The 20949-nt window shown below is 41.7% G+C and overlaps 1 protein-coding gene across 3 annotated transcripts in view; it reads left to right on the forward strand.

Moving 5' to 3' along the window:
- The window catches only part of disc1 (DISC1 scaffold protein), a 139569-nt gene that overhangs the window by 64369 nt on the left and 54251 nt on the right, over positions 1–20949 (forward strand). For all 3 annotated transcript variants that reach the window (XM_082970602.1, XM_082970604.1, XM_082970603.1), the window contains 2 exons: positions 10467–10569; positions 19661–19849. In XM_082970602.1, the coding sequence (XP_082826728.1) occupies positions 10467–10569; positions 19661–19849 (292 nt within the window). The remainder of the gene's footprint in view (positions 1–10466; positions 10570–19660; positions 19850–20949) is intronic.

Consider the following 20949-nt stretch of genomic DNA (forward strand, 5'->3'; position numbering starts at 1 on the left):
GAGGAAAGTAAAGTACAGCAGAGGAAAGTAAAGCAGAGGAGAGGAAAGTAAAGCAGAGGAGAGGAAAGTAAAGCAGAGGAAAGTAAAGTACAGCAGAGGAAAGTAAAGTACAGCAGAGGAGAGGAAAGTAAAGCAGAGGAAAGTAAAGTACAGCAGAGGAAAGTAAAGTACAGCAGAGGAAAGTAAAGTACAGCAGAGGAAAGTAAAGTACAGCAGAGGAAAGTAAAGTAAAGCAGAGGAAAGTAAAGTACAGCAGAGGAAAGTAAAGTAAAGTACAGCAGAGGAAAGTAAAGTAAAGCAGAGGAAAGTAAAGTAAAGCAGAGGAAAGTAAAGTACAGCAGAGGAAAGTAAAGTAAAGTACAGCAGAGGAAAGTAAAGTAAAGCACAGCAGAGGAAAGTAAAGTAAAGCAGAGGAAAGTAAAGTACAGTAGAGGAAAGTAAAGTAAAGTACAGCAGAGGAAAGTAAAGTAAAGTACAGCAGAGGAAAGTAAAGTAAAGCAGAGGAAAGTAAAGTAAAGCAGAGGAAAGTAAAGTAAAGCAGAGGTATGTAAAGTAAAGCAGAGGAAAGTAATGTACAGCAGAGGAAAGTAAAGGAAAGTACAGCAGAGGAAAGTTAAGTACAGCAGAGGAAAGTAAAGTACAGTAGAGGAAAGTAAAGTACAGCAGAGGAAAGTAAAGTAAAGTACAGCAGAGGAAAGTAAAGTAAAGCAGAGGAAAGTAAAGTAAAGCAGAGGAAAGTAAAGTAAAGCAGAGGAAAGTAAAGTACAGCAGAGGAAAGTAAAGTAAAGTACAGCAGAGGAAAGTAAAGTACAGCAGAGGAAAGTAAAGTAAAGCAGAGGAAAGTAAAGTACAGCAGAGGAAAGTAAAGTACAGCAGAGGAAAGTAAAGTACAGCAGAGGAAAGTAAAGTACAGCAGAGTAAAGTAAAGTAAAGCAGAATAAAGTAAAGTAAAGCAGGGGAAAGTAAAGTAAAGTACAGCAGAGGAAAGTAAAGTAAAGTACAGCAGAGGAAAGTAAAGTACAGCAGAGGAAAGTAAAGTACAGCAGAGGAAAGTAAAGTACAGCAGAGGAAAGTAAAGTAAAGCTGAGGAAAGTAAAGTAAAGCAGAGGAAAGTAAAGTACAGTAGAGGAAAGTAAAGTAAAGTACAGCAGAGGAAAGTAAAGTAAAGTACAGCAGAGGAAAGTAAAGTAAAGCAGAGGAAAGTAAAGTAAAGCAGAGGAAAGTAAAGTAAAGCAGAGGTATGTAAAGTAAAGCAGAGGAAAGTAATGTACAGCAGAGCAAAGTAAAGGAAAGTACAGCAGAGGAAAGTTAAGTACAGCAGAGGAAAGTAAAGTACAGCAGAGGAAAGTAAAGTACAGCAGAGGAAAGTAAAGTAAAGCAGAGGAAAGTAAAGTAAAGCAGAGGAAAGTAAAGTAAAGCAGAGGAAAGTAAAGTAAAGCAGAGGAAAGTAAAGTACAGCAGAGGAAAGTAAAGTAAAGTACAGCAGAGGAAAGTAAAGTACAGCAGAGGAAAGTAAAGTAAAGCAGAGGAAAGTAAAGTACAGCAGAGGAAAGTAAAGTACAGCAGAGGAAAGTAAAGTACAGCAGAGGAAAGTAAAGTACAGCAGAGGAAAGTAAAGTACAGCAGAGTAAAGTAAAGTAAAGCAGAATAAAGTCAAGTAAAGCAGAGGAAAGTAAAGTAAAGTACAGCAGAGGAAAGTAAAGTAAAGTACAGCAGAGGAAAGTAAAGTACAGCAGAGGAAATTAAAGTACAGCAGAGGAAAGTAAAGTAAAGTACAGCAGAGGAAAGTAAAGTAAAGCAGAGGAAAGTAAAGTAAAGCAGAGGAAAGTAAAGTAAAGCAGAGGAAAGTAAAGTACAGCAGAGGAAAGTAAAGTAAAGTACAGCAGAGGAAAGTAAAGTAAAGCAGAGGAAAGTAAAGTACAGCAGAGTAAAGTAAAGTACAGCAGAGGAAAGTAAATTAAAGCAGAGTAAAGTAAAGTACAGCAGAGGAAAGTAAAGTAAAGCAGAGTAAAGTAAAGTAAAGCAGAGGAAATTAAAGTAAAGCAGAGGAAAGTAAAGTACAGCAGAGGAAAGTAAATTAAAGCAGAGGAAAGTAAAGTAAAGTACAGCAGAGGAAAGGAAAGTACAGCAGAGGAAAGGAAAGTACAGCAGAGGAAAGGAAAGTACAGCAGAGGAAAGTAAAGTAAAGCAGAGGAAAGTAAAGTAAAGCACAGCAGAGGAAAGTAAAGCACAGCAGAGGAAAGTAAAGTACAGCAGAGGAACGTAAAGTACAGCAGAGGAAAGTAAAGTACAGCAGAGGAAAGTAAAGTACAGCAGAGGAAAGTAAAGTAAAGTACAGCAGAGGAAAGTAAAGTACAGCAGAGGAAAGTAAAGTAAAGCAGAGGAAAGTAAAGTACAGCAGAGGAAAGTAAAGTACAGCAGAGGAAAGTAAAGTACAGCAGAGGAAAGTAAAGTAAAGCAGAGGAAAGTAAAGTACAGCAGAGGAAAGTAAAGTACAGCAGAGGAAAGTAAAGTACAGCAGAGGAAAGTAAAGTACAGCAGAGTAAAGTAAAGTAAAGCAGAATAAAGTAAAGTAAAGCAGGGGAAAGTAAAGTAAAGTACAGCAGAGGAAAGTAAAGTAAAGTACAGCAGAGGAAAGTAAAGTACAGCAGAGGAAAGTAAAGTACAGCAGAGGAAAGTAAAGTACAGCAGAGGAAAGTAAAGTAAAGCTGAGGAAAGTAAAGTAAAGCAGAGGAAAGTAAAGTACAGTAGAGGAAAGTAAAGTAAAGTACAGCAGAGGAAAGTAAAGTAAAGTACAGCAGAGGAAAGTAAAGTAAAGCAGAGGAAAGTAAAGTAAAGCAGAGGAAAGTAAAGTAAAGCAGAGGTATGTAAAGTAAAGCAGAGGAAAGTAATGTACAGCAGAGCAAAGTAAAGGAAAGTACAGCAGAGGAAAGTTAAGTACAGCAGAGGAAAGTAAAGTACAGCAGAGGAAAGTAAAGTACAGCAGAGGAAAGTAAAGTAAAGCAGAGGAAAGTAAAGTAAAGCAGAGGAAAGTAAAGTAAAGCAGAGGAAAGTAAAGTAAAGCAGAGGAAAGTAAAGTACAGCAGAGGAAAGTAAAGTAAAGCAGAGGAAAGTATAGTACAGCAGAGGAAAGTAAAGTAAAGCAGAGGAAAGTAAAGTACAGCAGAGGAAAGTAAAGTACAGCAGAGGAAAGTAAAGTACAGCAGAGGAAAGTAAAGTACAGCAGAGGAAAGTAAAGTAAAGCAGAGGAAAGTAAAGTACAGCAGAGGAAAGTAAAGTACAGCAGAGGAAAGTAAAGTACAGCAGAGGAAAGTAAAGTACAGCAGAGGAAAGTAAAGTACAGCAGAGTAAAGTAAAGTAAAGCAGAATAAAGTCAAGTAAAGCAGAGGAAAGTAAAGTAAAGTACAGCAGAGGAAAGTAAAGTAAAGTACAGCAGAGGAAAGTAAAGTACAGCAGAGGAAAGTAAAGTACAGCAGAGGAAATTAAAGTACAGCAGAGGAAAGTAAAGTAAAGTACAGCAGAGGAAAGTAAAGTAAAGCAGAGGAAAGTAAAGTAAAGCAGAGGAAAGTAAAGTAAAGCAGAGGAAAGTAAAGTACAGCAGAGGAAAGTAAAGTAAAGTACAGCAGAGGAAAGTAAAGTAAAGCAGAGGAAAGTAAAGTACAGCAGAGTAAAGTAAAGTACAGCAGAGGAAAGTAAATTAAAGCAGAGTAAAGTAAAGTACAGCAGAGGAAAGTAAAGTAAAGCAGAGTAAAGTAAAGTAAAGCAGAGGAAATTAAAGTAAAGCAGAGGAAAGTAAAGTACAGCAGAGGAAAGTAAATTAAAGCAGAGGAAAGTAAAGTAAAGTACAGCAGAGGAAAGGAAAGTACAGCAGAGGAAAGGAAAGTACAGCAGAGGAAAGGAAAGTACAGCAGAGGAAAGTAAAGTACAGCAGAGGAAAGTAAAGTAAAGCAGAGGAAAGTAAAGTACAGCACAGCAGAGGAAAGTAAAGCACAGCAGAGGAAAGTAAAGTACAGCAGAGGAACGTAAAGTACAGCAGAGGAAAGTAAAGTACAGCAGAGGAGGGAGAACAGTTACACAGAAACAGGAAGTGAAGTGCATGTTGGAAATGTTCCTTCCTGCATTCAAAGTGAATCAGTTCTAATGATCACAGAACACAGTATTCAGGAATGGATATGAATAATATCACGAGAATAGAATAGCAAACAATAAGAACATGAAAGGGTATTGTAAATCTGTTCCTAGTGTCCAAAGCAGCATAGCTTCTACATATATCACACACCTCTACACATATCATACACCTCTACACATATCATACACCTCTACATATATCATACACCTCTACATATACCATACACCACTACCTCTACAGATATCTTATACATTTACATTTACATTTAAGTCATTTAGCAGACGCTCTTATCCAGAGCGACTTACAAATTGGTGCATTCACCTTATAATATCCAGTGGAACAACCACTTTACAATAGTGCATCTAAATCTTTTAAGGGGGGGGGTTAGAAGGATTACTTTATCCTATCCCAGGTATTCCTTGAAGAGGTGGGGTTTCAGGTGTCTCCGGAAGGTGGTGATTGACTCTGCTGTCCTGGCGTCGTGAGGGAGCTTGTTCCACCATTGGGGTGCCAGAGCAGCGAACAGTTTTGACTGGGCTGAGCGGGAACTGTGCTTCCTCAGAGGTAGGGAGGCGAGCAGGCCAGAGGTGGATGAACGGAGTGCCCTTGTTTGGGTGTAGGGCCTCATCAGAGCCTGAAGGTACGGAGGTGCCGTTCCCCTCACAGCTCCGTAGGCAAGCACCATGGTCTTGTAGCGGATGCGAGCTTCGACTGGAAGCCAGTGGAGAGAGCGGAGGAGCGGGGTGACGTGAGAGAACTTGGGAAGGTTGAACACCAGACGGGCTGCGGCGTTCTGGATGAGTTGTCGGGGTTTAATGACACAGGCAGGGAGCCCAGCCAACAGCGAGTTGCAATAATCCAGACGGGAGATGACAAGTGCCTGGATTAGGACCTGCGCCGCTTCCTGTGTGAGGCAGGGTCGTACTCTGCGAATGTTGTAGAGCATGAACCTACAGGATCGGGTCACCGCCTTGATGTTGGTGGAGAACGACAGGGTGTTGTCCAGGGTCACGCCAAGGCTCTTAGCACTCTGGGAGGAGGACACAAGGGAGTTGTCAACCGTGATGGCGAGATCATGGAACGGGCAGTCCTTCCCCGGGAGGAAGAGCAGCTCCGTCTTGCCGAGGTTCAGCTTGAGGTGGTGATCCGTCATCCACACTGATATGTCTGCCAGACATGCAGAGATGCGATTCGCCACCTGGTTGTCAGAAGGGGGAAAGGAGAAGATGAATTGTGTGTCATCTGCATAGCAATGATATGAGAGACCATGTGAGGATATGACAGAGCCAAGTGACTTGGTGTATAGCGAGAATAGGAGTGGGCCAAGAACAGACCCCTGGGGGACACCAGTGGTGAGAGCACGTGGTGCGGAGACAGATTCTCGCCACGCCACCTGGTAGGAGCGACCTGTCAGGTAGGACGCAATCCAAGCGTGGGCGGCGCCGGAGATGCCCAGCTCGGAGAGGGTGGAGAGGAGGATCTGATAGTTCACGGTATCAAAGGCAGCAGATAGGTCTAGAAGGATGAGAGCAGAGGAGAGAGAGTTAGCTTTAGCAGTGCGGAGAGCCTCCGTGACACAGAGAAGAGCAGTCTCAGTTGAATGCCCAGTCTTGAAACCTGGCTGATTAGGATCAAGAAGGTCATTCTGAGAGAGATAGCAAGAGAGCTGGCCAAGGACGGCGCGTTCAAGAGTTTTGGAGAGAAAGGAAAGAAGGGATACTGGTCTGTAGTTGTTGACATCGGAGGGATCGAGTGTAGGTTTTTTTCAGAAGTGGTGCAACTCTCGCTCTCTTGAAGACGGAAGGGACGTAGCCAGCGGTCAAGGATGAGTTGATGAGCGAGGTGAGGTAGGGGAGAAGGTCTCCGGAAATGGTCTGGAGAAGAGAGGAGGGGATAGGGTCAAGTGGGCAGGTTGTTGGGCGGCCGGCCGTCACAAGACGCGAGATTTCATCTGGAGAGAGAGGGGAGAAAGAGGTCAAAGCACAGGGTAGGGCAGTGTGAGCAGGACCAGCAGTGTCGTTTGACTTAGCAAACGAGGATCGGATGTCGTCAACCTTCTTTTCAAAGTGGTTGACGAAGTCATCCGCAGAGAGGGAGGAGGGGGGGGAGGGGGAGGAGGATTCAGGAGGGAGGAGAAGGTAGCAAAGAGCTTCCTAGGGTTAGAGGCAGATGCTTGGAATTTAGAGTGGTAGAAAGTGGCTTTAGCAGCAGAGACAGAAGAGGAAAATGTAGAGAGGAGGGAGTGAAAGGATGCCAGGTCCGCAGGGAGGCAAGTTTTCCTCCATTTCCGCTCGGCTGCCCGGAGCCCTGTTCTGTGAGCTCGCAGTGAGTCGTCGAGCCACGGAGCAGGAGGGGAGGACCGAGCCGGCCTGGAGGATAGGGGACAGAGGAAATCAAAGGATGCAGAGAGGGAGGAGAGGAGGGTTGAGGAGGCAGAATCAGGAGATTGGTTGGAGAAGGTTTGAGCAGAGGGAAGAGATGATAGGATGGAAGAGGAGAGAGTAGCGGGAGAGAGAGAGCGAAGGTTGGGACGGCGCAATACCATCCGAGTAGGGGCAGAGTGAGAAGTGTTGGATGAGAGCGAGAGGGAAAAGGATACAAGGTAGTGGTCGGAGACTTGGAGGGGAGTTGCAATGAGATTAGTGGAAGAACAGCATCTAGTAAAGATGAGGTCAAGCGTATTGCCTGCCTTGTGAGTAGGGGGGGAAGGTGAGAGGGTGAGGTCGAAAGAGGAGAGGAGTGGAAAGAAGGAGGCAGAGAGGAATGAGTCGAAGGTAGACGTGGGGAGGTTAAAGTCACCCAGAACTGTGAGAGGTGAGCCATCCTCAGGAAAGGAACTTATCAAGGCGTCAAGCTCATTGATGAACTCTCCAAGGGAACCTGGAGGGCGATAAATGATAAGGATGTTAAGCTTGAAAGGGCTGGTCACTGTGACAGCATGGAATTCAAATGAGGAGATAGACAGATGGGTCAGGGGAGAAAGAGAGAATGTCCACTTGGGAGAGATGAGGATTCCAGCGCCACCACCCCGCTGGCTCGATGCTCTAGGGGTATGCGAGAACACGTAGTCAGACGAGGAGAGAGCAGTAGGAGTAGCAGTGTTATCTGTGGTAATCCATGTTTCCGTCAGCGCCAGGAAGTCTAGGGACTGGAGGGTAGCATAGGCTGAGATGAACTCAGCCTTGTTTGCCGCAGACCGGCAGAACCAGAGGCTGCCGGAGACCTGGAACTCCACGTGGGTCGTGCGCGCTGGGACCACCAGGTTAGAGTGGCAGCGGCCACGCGGTGTGGAGCGTTTGTATGGCCTGTGCAGAGGAGAGAGAACAGGGATAGACAGACACATAGTAGACAAGCTACAGAAGAGGCTACGCTAATGCAAAGGAGATTGGAAAGTGGACTACACGTCTCGAATGTTCAGGAAGTTAAGCTTACGTTGCAAAAATCTTATTGACTAAAATGATACAGTACTGCTGGCTGGTGGAGTAGGCTAGCTAGCAGTGGCTGCGTTGTTGACTTTGAACGTGTAGCTGGCTAGGTAACCTCGGTAGTTTCAGTACTACACCTTGTCATGATACAAAGCAACTTTGTAGCTAGCTAGCTAACATAACACTAATCAAGACGTTCCTTGTAGTGTATTTAGTTTCAACAATGCTGCTCGTCGGTAATAGTTGGCTGGGTTAGGAAAAATGGCGTCGCGGGGGACGGAAATAGCTGGCTAGCTAACCTCGATGGCTGGCTAGCTAACAATTATCAAGCTATGACAAAGACAACTAAGTAGCTAGCTAGGTAACACTGCACTAGTCAAATCGTTCCGTTGTAAAGTATTAGTATCTACAGCGCTGCTAGTCGGTAACGGTTGACTAGCTGGCAGTGGGTTAATGATGACTAGGTGTGTTGAGTAAGTCTGGCGCCGCGTCGCGGCTGGCTCACCTCGATAATACTCAAACTCAAACTACACAATTATCTTAGATACAGAGACAGCAAAGACAACTATGTAGCTGGCTAACTAACACCACACTAATCAAGTCGTTACGATGTAATAGTTTCTGCAGTGCTGCTAGTCGGTAGAAGTTGGCTAGCTAGCAGTGATGACTAGCTAGCTAGCAGCTAGCAGTGTTGACTACGTTAGGAGGACGAAGATAGCTAGCCTCGATAATTACTCAGTTACTCTAAACTACACAATTATCTTTGATACAAAGACGGCTATGTAGCTAGCTAAGAAGAATTGCTCAGATCAAACAAATCAAGCCGTTGTAATGTAGTGAAGTGTAATATTACCTGTGGAGCGAAGCGTGGTGCGGCTGCTCGCTCCAAACCGGAAGCCATCAAAGAGGTGGTATATACCTCATCAACCTGTTTCTAATGTCCAAAGCAGCAGAGCTGGTTTTAAAAGGCTGAATTGGTTTGTTCTCAACCACTACTCCTTCCTCCTCTGAGTAAAGTCTGTATAGTGAGCTCTCTATAAGGAGTGTATAAAACATTAAGAAAACCTGCTCTTTCCATGACAGACTGACCAGGTGAATCCAGGTGAAAGCTATGATCCCTTATTGATGTCACTTGTTAAATCCACTTCAATCCGTGTAGATGAAGGGGAGGAGTCAGGTTAAAGAATCATTATTAAGCCTTTTGATAATTGACACATGGATTGTGTATGCGCCATTCAGAGGGTGAATGGGCAAGACAAAAGATTTAAGTGCCTTTGAACGGTATATGGTAGTAGGTGCCAGGCTCACCGGTTTGTGTCAAGAACTGCAAAGCTGCTGGATTTTTCACACTAAACAGTTTCCCGTGTGTATCAAGAATGGTCCACTACCCAAAAGACATCCAGCCAACTTGGCACAATTGTGACCGACCGCCTTGATTCGGTCTTACGTAGCAAAATTAGAAATGGTGTTTTTTACATAAAAGATAAAAGGATAAAGCAGAGACACAGAGCTTCAAATGGTATATCACACACTGCATTTAAGGAACAATGGGAAATTAATTATGCTTTGAAAGGTGATAAACTTGTAAACCTCACTTTTGAGAAAATGGCCTTTGAATGTTTTGGTACCTACTGGAGAGCTCTCGTTTGTCTCCACCCATTCAACATCATTTACACCCTCTTAAGCCTTAGCCCCACCCATTCAGCATCGTTCACACCATCTTAAGCCCCACCCATCTCATTAAGGGTTGATCCGAGCGTTCTGCCTTAACAACAGCAGTCAAGCACCCAAACTAACTGGCTAACATTGGTTAGCTTGCTAGCTAATTCCAAACCATAATGAGAGAACACCCCACTCTGACCATTTTACTCTCCCTAGCAGAGCTGGTTAGGCTGTTTTCATGTTATTCAGAGTTTTTTTTAATGTTTACTGACACCGGCCATGTTGAGCGTTTGTAAATGTGTCAGTTATTCTGCACACTCAGATAAGATCATACACGCAATGTTAGCTAGGGAGCCAGCCAGCTAACGTCAGCTAGCTAGCTGACAGTACACTTTAGCTTGAAATTAAACCACTTTGTCAAAATTAGAAACGGATAATATCTGAAAATGTAGCTAGCTAACGCTAGACTATCTTACCCGTATACATCATCATACATCATGGACGCGTCTCCCTGTCACGGACGCCATGCCATGGTTGCCCTTTAGTTTGAAGATGTAATCCAGAGACAGGTGTTTTCTCCATCTCTTTAACTATCATACTCTAATTCCTCTGATTTCAGAACTCGTTCCTCCAGAAAGTGGAGAGCAACACTTATGCAGTTCTACTATGTGATATATATATTTTTTAAAGCAGCGTTAGACAGGATTACGTACACATACTAACCAGCTCAAATAGACAGAAGCGTGCTATATGGCAGACCAATCCGAACTCATGTCTCGGCATGTCCAGCCCACTCATTATCTCAGCCAATCATGGCTAGCGAGAAGGTTGCTGACTTTTTCTGTAGCTAAACCAACAAGGCTTGTAGTATAACAATTGTATTTGTATTTACAGATGGTGTTCACGTTTGTAATTAAGGCACATGAAAGCTCACATGTTCCAGAAGGCATTTCTGCCAAAAAATGAATTTTGATAAAAAATAAAGTTTACATTCAAATGGCTCTCCTGTGAAGTAGTGACATGTGACATGCTCCTAGTTTCCTGAAACGAGTCACATATGTGGGAAGCATTTGGAGTCAACATGGACCAGCATTCCTCTAGAATGCTTTCAAACACCTTGTAGAGTCCACGCCATGGCAAAATTGAGTCTGTTCTGAGGTTAAAAAGAGATGCAACTCAATATTAGGAAGGTGTTATATACTGGTGTGTCATTTAACCCTCCCGCTCTTCTTTTCTTCATCCCTCTCTAGGTAGTGATGAGTCAGAGGTTGGGAGGAAGTCTCAGAAGGAAAGTCAGTGAGACAGAGACTCAGCTCCTGGCTCTACATGAAGCCAAGCTAGCCGCCATCTCAGGTACCTGGCTATACAGATATCATACACCTCTACATATATCATACACCTCTACAGATATCACACACCACTACATATATCATACACCTCTACATATAAAATACACCTCTACATATATCATACACCTCTACATATATCATACACCACTACCTCTACACATATCATACACCTCTACCTCTACAGATATCATACACCTCTACATATATCATACACCTCTACCTCTACATATATCATACACCTCTACCTCTACACATATCATACACCTCTACATATATCATACACCTCTACCTCTACATATATCATACACCTCTACATATATCTCTACATATATCATACACCTCTACATATATCATACACCTCTAACTGTACATATATCATACACCTCTACCTCTACACATATCATACACCTCTACATATATCATACACCTCTACATATATCATACACCTCTACCTCTACACATATCATACACCTCTACATATATCATACACCTCTACCTCTACACATATCATACATCTCTACATATATCATACACCTCTACATATATCATACACCTCTACATATATCATACACCTCTACCTCTACATATATCATATACCTCTACATATATTATACACCTCTACAGATATCATACACCTCTACCTCTACAGATATCATACACCTCTACAGATATCATACACCTCTACATATATCATACACCTCTACCTCTACACATATCATACACCTCTACATATATCATACACCTCTACATATATCATACACCTCTACCTCTACATATATCATACACCTCTACCTCTACACATATCATACATCTCTACATATATCATACACCTCTACATATATCATACACCTCTACCTCTACATATATCATACACCTCTACATATATTATACACCTCTACAGATATCATACACCTCTACCTCTACAGATATCATACACCTCTACAGATATCATACACCTCTACAGATATCATACACCTCTACATATATCATACACCTCTATCTCTACATATGTCATACACCTCTACCTCTACAGATATCATACACCTCTACAGATATCATATACCTCTACCTCTACAGATATCATACACCTCTACCTCTACATATATCATACACCACTACCTCTACACATATCATACACCTCTATCTCTACATATATCAACACACCTCTACCTCTACATATGTCATACACCTCTACATATATCATACACCTCTACATATATCATACACCTCTACCTCTACATATATCATACACCTCTACATATATTATACACCTCTACAGATATCATACACCTCTACATATATCATATACCTCTACATATATCATACACCTCTACAGATATCATACACCTCTACAGATATCATACACCTCTACAGATATCATACACCTCTACATATATCATACACCTCTACAGATATCATACACCTCTACCTCTACAGATATCATACACCTCTACAGATACCATACACCTCTACATATATCATACACCTCTATATATATTATACACCTCTACAGATATCATACACCTCTACCTCCACAGATATCATACACCTCTACAGATATCATACACCTCTACATATATCATATACCTCTACATATATCATACACCTCTACAGATATCATACACCTCTACAGATATCATACACCTCTACAGATATCATACACCTCTACATATATCATACACCTCTACAGATATCATACACCTCTACCTCTACAGATATCATACACCTCTACAGATATCATACACCTCTACAGATATCATACACCTCTACAGATATCATACACCTCTACCTCTACATATATCATACACCTCTACCTCTACACATATCATACACCTCTACATATATCATACACCACTACCTCTACACATATCATACACCTCTATCTCTACATATATCAACACACCTCTACATATATCATACACCTCTACCTCTACATATATCATACACCTCTACATATATCATACATCTCTACATATATCATACACCTCTACATATATCATACACCTCTACATATATCATACACCTCTAGCTCTACATATATCATACACCTCTACATATATCACACACCTCTACATATATCACACACCTCTACATATATCACACACCTCTACAGATATCATATACCTCTACAGATATCATACACCTCTACAGATATCATACACCTCTACATATATCATACACCTCTACATATATCATACACCTCTACCTCTACATATATCATACACCTCTACATATATTATACACCTCTACAGATATCATACACCTCTACAGATATCATACACCTCTACATATATCATATACCTCTACAGATATCATACACCTCTACAGATATCATACACCTCTACAGATATCATACACCTCTACATATATCATACACCTCTACAGATATCATACACCTCTACCTCTACAGATATCATACACCTCTACAGATATCATACACCTCTACATATATCATACACCTCTATATATATTATACACCTCTACAGATATCATACACCTCTACCTCCACAGATATCATACACCTCTACAGATATCATACACCTCTACATATATCATATACCTCTACATATATCATACACCTCTACAGATATCATACACCTCTACAGATATCATACACCTCTACAGATATCATACACCTCTACATATATCATACACCTCTACAGATATCATACACCTCTACCTCTACAGATATCATACACCTCTACAGATATCATACACCTCTACAGATATCATACACCTCTACAGATATCATACACCTCTACCTCTACATATATCATACACCTCTACCTCTACACATATCATACACCTCTACATATATCATACACCACTACCTCTACACATATCATACACCTCTATCTCTACATATATCAACACACCTCTACATATATCATACACCTCTACCTCTACATATATCATACACCTCTACATATATCATACATCTCTACATATATCATACACCTCTACATATATCATACACCTCTACATATATCATACACCTCTACCTCTACATATATCATACACCTCTACATATATCACACACCTCTACATATATCACACACCTCTACATATATCACACACCTCTACAGATATCATATACCTCTACAGATATCATATACCTCTACCTCTACAGATATCATACACCTCTACAGATATCATACACCTCTACAGATATCATATACCTCTACCTCTACATATATCATACACCTCTACATATATCATACACCTCTACCTCTACATATATCATACACCTCTACATATATCATACACCTCTACATCTACATATATCATACACCTCTATCTCTACATATATCATACACCTCTACATATATCATATACCTCTACCTCTACATATATCATACACCTCTACCTCTACATATATCATACACCTCTACAGATATCATACACCTCTATCTCTACAGATATCATACACCTCTACCTCTACATATATCATACACCTCTACATATATCATATACCTCTACCTCAACATATATCATATACCTCTACCTCAACATATATCATACACCTCTACCTCAACATATATCATACACCTCTACATATATCATACACCTCTACCTCTACATATATCATACACCTCTACATATATCATACACCTCTACCTCTACATATATCATACACATCTACCTCTACACATATCATACACCTCTACATATATCATACACCTCTACCTCTACGGATATCATACACCTCTACATATATCATACACCACTACCTCTACACATATCATACACCTCTATCTCTACATATATCAACACACCTCTACCTCTACATATATCATACACCTCTACATATATCATACATCTCTACATATATCATACACCTCTACATATATTATACACCTCTACAGATATCATACACCTCTACCTCTACAGATATCATACACCTCTACAGATATCATACACCTCTACATATATCATATACCTCTACATATATCATACACCTCTACAGATATCATACACCTCTACAGATATCATACACCTCTACAGATATCATACACCTCTACATATATCATACACCTCTACAGATATCATACACCTCTACCTCTACAGATATCATACACCTCTACAGATATCATACACCTCTACATATATCATACACCTCTACATATATTATACACCTCTACAGATATCATACACCTCTACCTCTACAGATATCATACACCTCTACAGATATCATACACCTCTACATATATCATATACCTCTACATATATCATACACCTCTACAGATATCATACACCTCTACAGATATCATACACCTCTACAGATATCATACACCTCTACATATATCATACACCTCTACAGATATCATACACCTCTACAGATATCATACACCTCTACAGATATCATACACCTCTACAGATATCATACACCTCTACCTCTACATATATCATACACCTCTACATATATCATACACCACTACCTCTACACATATCATACACCTCTATCTCTACATATATCAACACACCTCTACATATATCATACACCTCTACCTCTACATATATCATACACCTCTACATATATCATACATCTCTACATATATCATACACCTCTACATATATCATACACCTCTACATATATCATACACCTCTACCTCTACATATATCATACACCTCTACATATATCACACACCTCTACATATATCACACACCTCTACATATATCACACACCTCTACAGATATCATATACCTCTACAGATATCATATACCTCTACCTCTACAGATATCATACACCTCTACATATATCATACACCTCTACAGATATCATACACCTCTACATATATCATACACCTCTACATATATCATACACCTCTACATATATCATACACCTCTACATCTACATATATCATACACCTCTATCTCTACATATATCATACACCTCTACATATATCATATACCTCTACCTCTACATATATCATACACCTCTACCTCTACATATATCATACACCTCTACAGATATCATACACCTCTATCTCTACATATGTCATACACCTCTACCTCTACAGATATCATACACCTCTACATATATCATACACCTCTACATCTACATATATCATACACCTCTACATATATCATATACCTCTACATATATCATACACCTCTACATATATCATACACCTCTACCTCTACATATATCATACACCTCTACATATATCATACACCTCTACATCTACATATATCATACACCTCTACATATATCATATACCTCTACATATATCATACACCTCTACATATATCATACACCTCTACCTCTACATATATCATACACCTCTACATATATCATACACCTCTACATATATCATACACCTCTACATATATATCATACACCTCTACCTCTACATATATCATACACCTCTACAGATATCATACACCTCTACCTCTACATATATCACACACCTCTACCTCTACATATTTCATACTCCTCTACCTCTACATATACCATACACCTCTACCTCTACATATATCATACACCTCTACAGATATCATACACCTCTACGTATATCATACACCTCCACCTCTACATATATCATACACCTCTACAGATATCATACACCTCTACATATAGCATACACCTCTACAGATATCATACACCTCTAACTCTACATATATCATATTCTTATACAGATATCTATATATACAGTTCCAGTCAAACATTTGGACACACCTCCTCATTCCAGGATTTTTACTATTTTCTACATTGTATAATATTAGTGAAGACATCAAAACTATGAAATAACACATATGGAATCATTTAGTAACCAAAAAAGTAATGTTAAACACTATTATTGCACACAGTCCATGCAACTTATTATTTAACTTTTTAAGCAAATGTTTTCTCCTGAACTTATTTAGTCTTGGCATAACAAAAGGGTTGAATACTTATTGATACTAAAGCTTTTCATTTTTTATTCATTTGTTAAAATGTGTAAAAACATATTTACAGTTTGACCTCATGGGATATTGTGTATGGATGTGGGTACACAGACCATCTGCAGCCCCTCATGATGAGTTCAGATTGTTGTGGCCCCCACCCCTTCAGAGTTTCCCATCCCTGGTATACAGCATCATACACTACCATCCCCTCTAACAGATACACTCACTTCCTTACCGTACACTACCATCCCCTCTAACAGATACACTCACTTCCTTACCGTACACTACCATCCCCTCTAACAGATACACTCACTTCCTTACCGTACACTACCATCCCCTCTAACAGATACACTCACTTCCTTACCGTACACTACCATCCCCTCTAACAGATACACTCACTTCCTTACCGTACACTACCATCCCCTCTAACAGATACACTCACTTCCTTATCTACATCACATCCACACGGGACTCAAGACAGCAATGAGCTTCCTCCACTTCTTCCTGTCCTTGGTAACACAGATACACCACCATCATCAACCCCACCAATCCATTATTTGCCCCATCTGCCTTACATTGACGTTGCCTATTAACCTCTCTGGGCCAGTGGGACGTTTGCGTCCCACCCTATTCAAGAGCCAATGGAATCGCATGGCGTGAAATACAAGTACCTAAAAAATGCTATAACTTCAATATCTCAAACATATGACTATTTTACACCATTTTAAAGACAAGACTCCGTTAATCTAACCACGTTGTCCGATTTCAAAAAGGCTTTACAGCGAAAGCAAAACATTTGATCATGTCAGGAGAGTACCCTGCCAAAAATAATCACACAGCCATTTTCAAAGCAAGCATATATGTCACAAAAACCCAAACCACAGATAAATGCAGCACTAACCTTTGATGATCTTCATCAGATGACACTCCTAGGACATTATGTTATACAATACATGCATGTTTTGTTCAATCAAGTTCATATTTATATCAAAAACCAGCTTTTTACATTAGCATGTGATGTTCAGAACTAGCATACCTACCGAAAACTTCCGGTGAATTTACTAAATTACTCATGATAAACGTTGACAAAATACATAACAATTATTTTAAGAATTATAGATACAGAACTCCTTTATGCAAACGCTGTGTCAGATTTTAAAATAGCTTTTTGGCGAAAGCACATTTCTGCAATATTCTGAGTACATAGCTCAGCCATCACGGCTAGCTAATTTGACACCCACCAAGTTTGGGACAACCTAAACTCAGAATTACTATTAGAAAAATTGGATTACCTTTGCTGTTCTTCGTCAGAATGCACTCCCAGGACTTCTACTTCAACAACAAATGTTGTTTTGGTTCCAAATAATCCATAGTTATATCCAAATACCTCCGTTTTGTTCGTGCGTTCAGGTCACTATCCGAAGGGTAATGCGCGAGCGCATTTCGTGACAAAAAAATATATATATATTCCATTACCGTACTTAGAAGCATGTCAAACGCTGTTTAAAATCAATTTGTATGCTATTTTTCTCGTAAAATAGCAATAATATTCCAACCGGACAACATTGTATTCATTCAAAGAGAGAAAGAAAAAAATGGCGAAGTCTCGTGAACGTGCATCTCCAGACTCACTGTCCCCAGGCAGGCCACTCACAAACTCTGCTGCTGTACTCTGCCCAGAGACAGGAGAGCTCTCATTCCACTTTCTGGCGCCTTCCTAGAGCCAATGGAAGCCTTAGAAAATGTCACGTTACAGCAGAGATGCTGTATTTTTGACATAGATGCCCTAGAAGGAGAACAAATTGTCAGACAGGGCACTTCCTGTATAGAATCTTCTCAGGTTTTTGCCTGCCATATGGGTTCTGTTATACTCACAGACACCATTCAAACAGTTTTAGAAACTTTAGAGTGTTTTCTATCCAAATCTACTAATGATATGCATATTCTCATTTCTGGGCAAGAGTAGTAACCAGTTTAAATCGGGTACGTTTTTTATCCGGCCGTGAAAATACTGCCCCCTAGCCCCAACAGGTTATTAAGGACTTGATGAGCCATTAGCTAATGTGGCTAATGTGGCTAATGCTGACAATACAGCTGCTGTATCGTGTTGTGTTGTGTCGTGTTCTGTTGTGTTGTAGTGTGTTGTGTTGTGTTGCGGTGTGTTGTGTTGTTGTGTTGTAGTGTGTTGTGTTGTAGTGTGTTGTGTTGTTGTGTTGTGTTGTTGTAGTGTGTTGTGTTGTAGTGTGTTGTGTTGTGTTGCGGTGTGTTGTGTTGTTGTAGTGTGTTGTGTTGTAGTGTGTTGTGTTGTAGTGTGTTGTGTCGTGTTCTTTTGTGTTGTTGTGTTGTGTTGCGGTGTGTTGTGTTGTTGTGTTGTTGTTGTGTTGTAGTGTGTTGTGTTGTAGTGTGTCGTGTTCTGTTGTGTCGTGTCGTGTTGTAGTGCGTTGTTGTGTTGTAGTGTGTTGCGGTGTATTGTGTTGTTGTAGTGTGTTGTGTTGTTGTGTTGTGTTGTTGTAGTGTGTTGTAGTGCGTTGTGTTGTAGTGTGTTGTGTTGTAGTTTGTAGTGTATTGTGTTGTTGTGTTGTTGTGTTGGGGTGCGTTACATGTCAGGATGTAAAGAAGATGCAATTTGCAGCTAGTGACTTCAGCATTATCCTGAGCTGAAGGCAGAGATGAGAGCTGTGTTTATATGTTGCAGGTAATGCCTTCAGCAGTGCTAAGGAGCTGAAGGTAGAGATGAGAGCTGTGTTGTTATGTTGCAGGTAATGACTTCAGCATTATGCTGAGCTGAAGGCAGAGATGAGAGCTGTGTTGTTATGTTGCAGGTAATGCCTTCAGCAGTGCTAAGGAGTTGAAGGTAGAGATGAGAGCTGTGTTGTTATGTTGCAGGTAATGCCTTCAGCAGTGCTAAGGAGCTGAAGGCAGAGATGAGAGCTGTGTTGTTATGTTGCAGGTAATGCCTTCAGCAGTGCTAAGGAGCTGAAGGCAGAGATGAGAGCTGTGTTGTTATGTTGCAGGTAATGCCTTCAGCAGTGCTAAGGAGCTGAAGGTAGAGATGAGAGCTGTGTTGTTATGTTGCAGGTAATGCCTTCAGCAGTGCTAAGGAGCTGAAGGTAGAGATGAGAGCTGTGTTGTTATGTTGCAGGTAATGCCTTCAGCAGTGCTAAGGAGCTGAAGGCAGAGATGAGAGCTGTGTTGTTATGTTGCAGGTAATGCCTTCAGCAGTGCTAAGGAGCTGAAGGCAGAGATGAGAGCTGTCTACGGAGAAAGAGACAGGCTGGAGCTGCTAGTGAAGAGACTCCACAGGCTGAGCTTCGGAAACAGCCAGGATCTGGCCAAGATGAAAACACAACAACAACAGCTGAAACTGGAGCTGGAGGCCAGACAGGCCCAACATGGTGAGTAGATGAGGCCAGACAGGCCCAGCATGGTGAGTAGATGAGGCCAGACAGGCCCAGCATGGTGAGTAGATGAGGCCAGACAGGCCCAACATGGTGAGTAGATGAGGCCAGACAGGCCCAACATGGTGAGTAGATGAGGCCAGACAGGCCCAACATGGTGAGTAGATGAGGCCAGACAGGCCCAGCATGGTGAGTAGATGAGGCCAGACAGGCCCAACATGGTGAGTAGATGAGGCCAGACAGGCCCAGCATGGTGAGTAGATGAGGCCAGACAGGGCCAACATGGTGAGTAGATGAGGCCAGACAGGCCCAACATGGTGAGTAGATGAGGCCAGACAGGCCCAGCATGGTGAGTAGATGAGGCAAAGACAGGGCCAACATGGTGAGTAGATGAGGCCAGACAGGCCCAGCATGGTGAGTAGATGAGGCCAGACAGGCCCAGCATGGTGAGTAGATGAGGCCAGACAGGCCCAGCATGGTGAGTAGATGAGGCCAGACAGGCCCAACATGGTGAGTAGATGAGGCCAGACAGGCCCAACATGGTGAGTAGATGAGGCCAGACAGGCCCAGCATGGTGAGTAGATGAGGCAAAGACAGGGCCAACATGGTGAGTAGATGAGGCCAGACAGGCCCAGCATGGTGAGTAGATGAGGCCAGACAGGCCCAGCATGGTGAGTAGATGAGGCCAGACAGGCCCAGCATGGTGAGTAGATGAGGCCAGACAGGCCCAACATGGTGAGTAGATGAGGCCAGACAGGCCCAGCATGGTGAGTAGATGAGGCCAGACAGGCCCAGCATGGTGAGTAGATGAGGCCAGACAGGCCCAGCATGGTGAGTAGATGAGGCCAGACAGGCCCAACATGGTGAGTAGATGAGGCCAGACAGGCCCAACATGGTGAGTAGATGAGGCCAGACAGGCCCGACATGGTGAGTAGATGAGGCCAGACAGGCCCAGCATGGTGAGTAGATGAGGCCAGACAGGCCCAGCATGGTGAGTAGATGAGGCCAGACAGGCCCAGCATGGTGAGTAGATGAGGCCAGACAGGCCCGACATGGTGAGTAGATGAGGCCAGACAGGCCCGACATGGTGAGTAGAT

Source organism: Salmo salar, chromosome 28 (genome assembly GCF_965601325.2).
Source record: "Salmo salar chromosome 28, fSalSal1, whole genome shotgun sequence".
In the NCBI taxonomy this organism is placed as follows: Eukaryota; Metazoa; Chordata; class Actinopteri; order Salmoniformes; family Salmonidae; genus Salmo; species Salmo salar.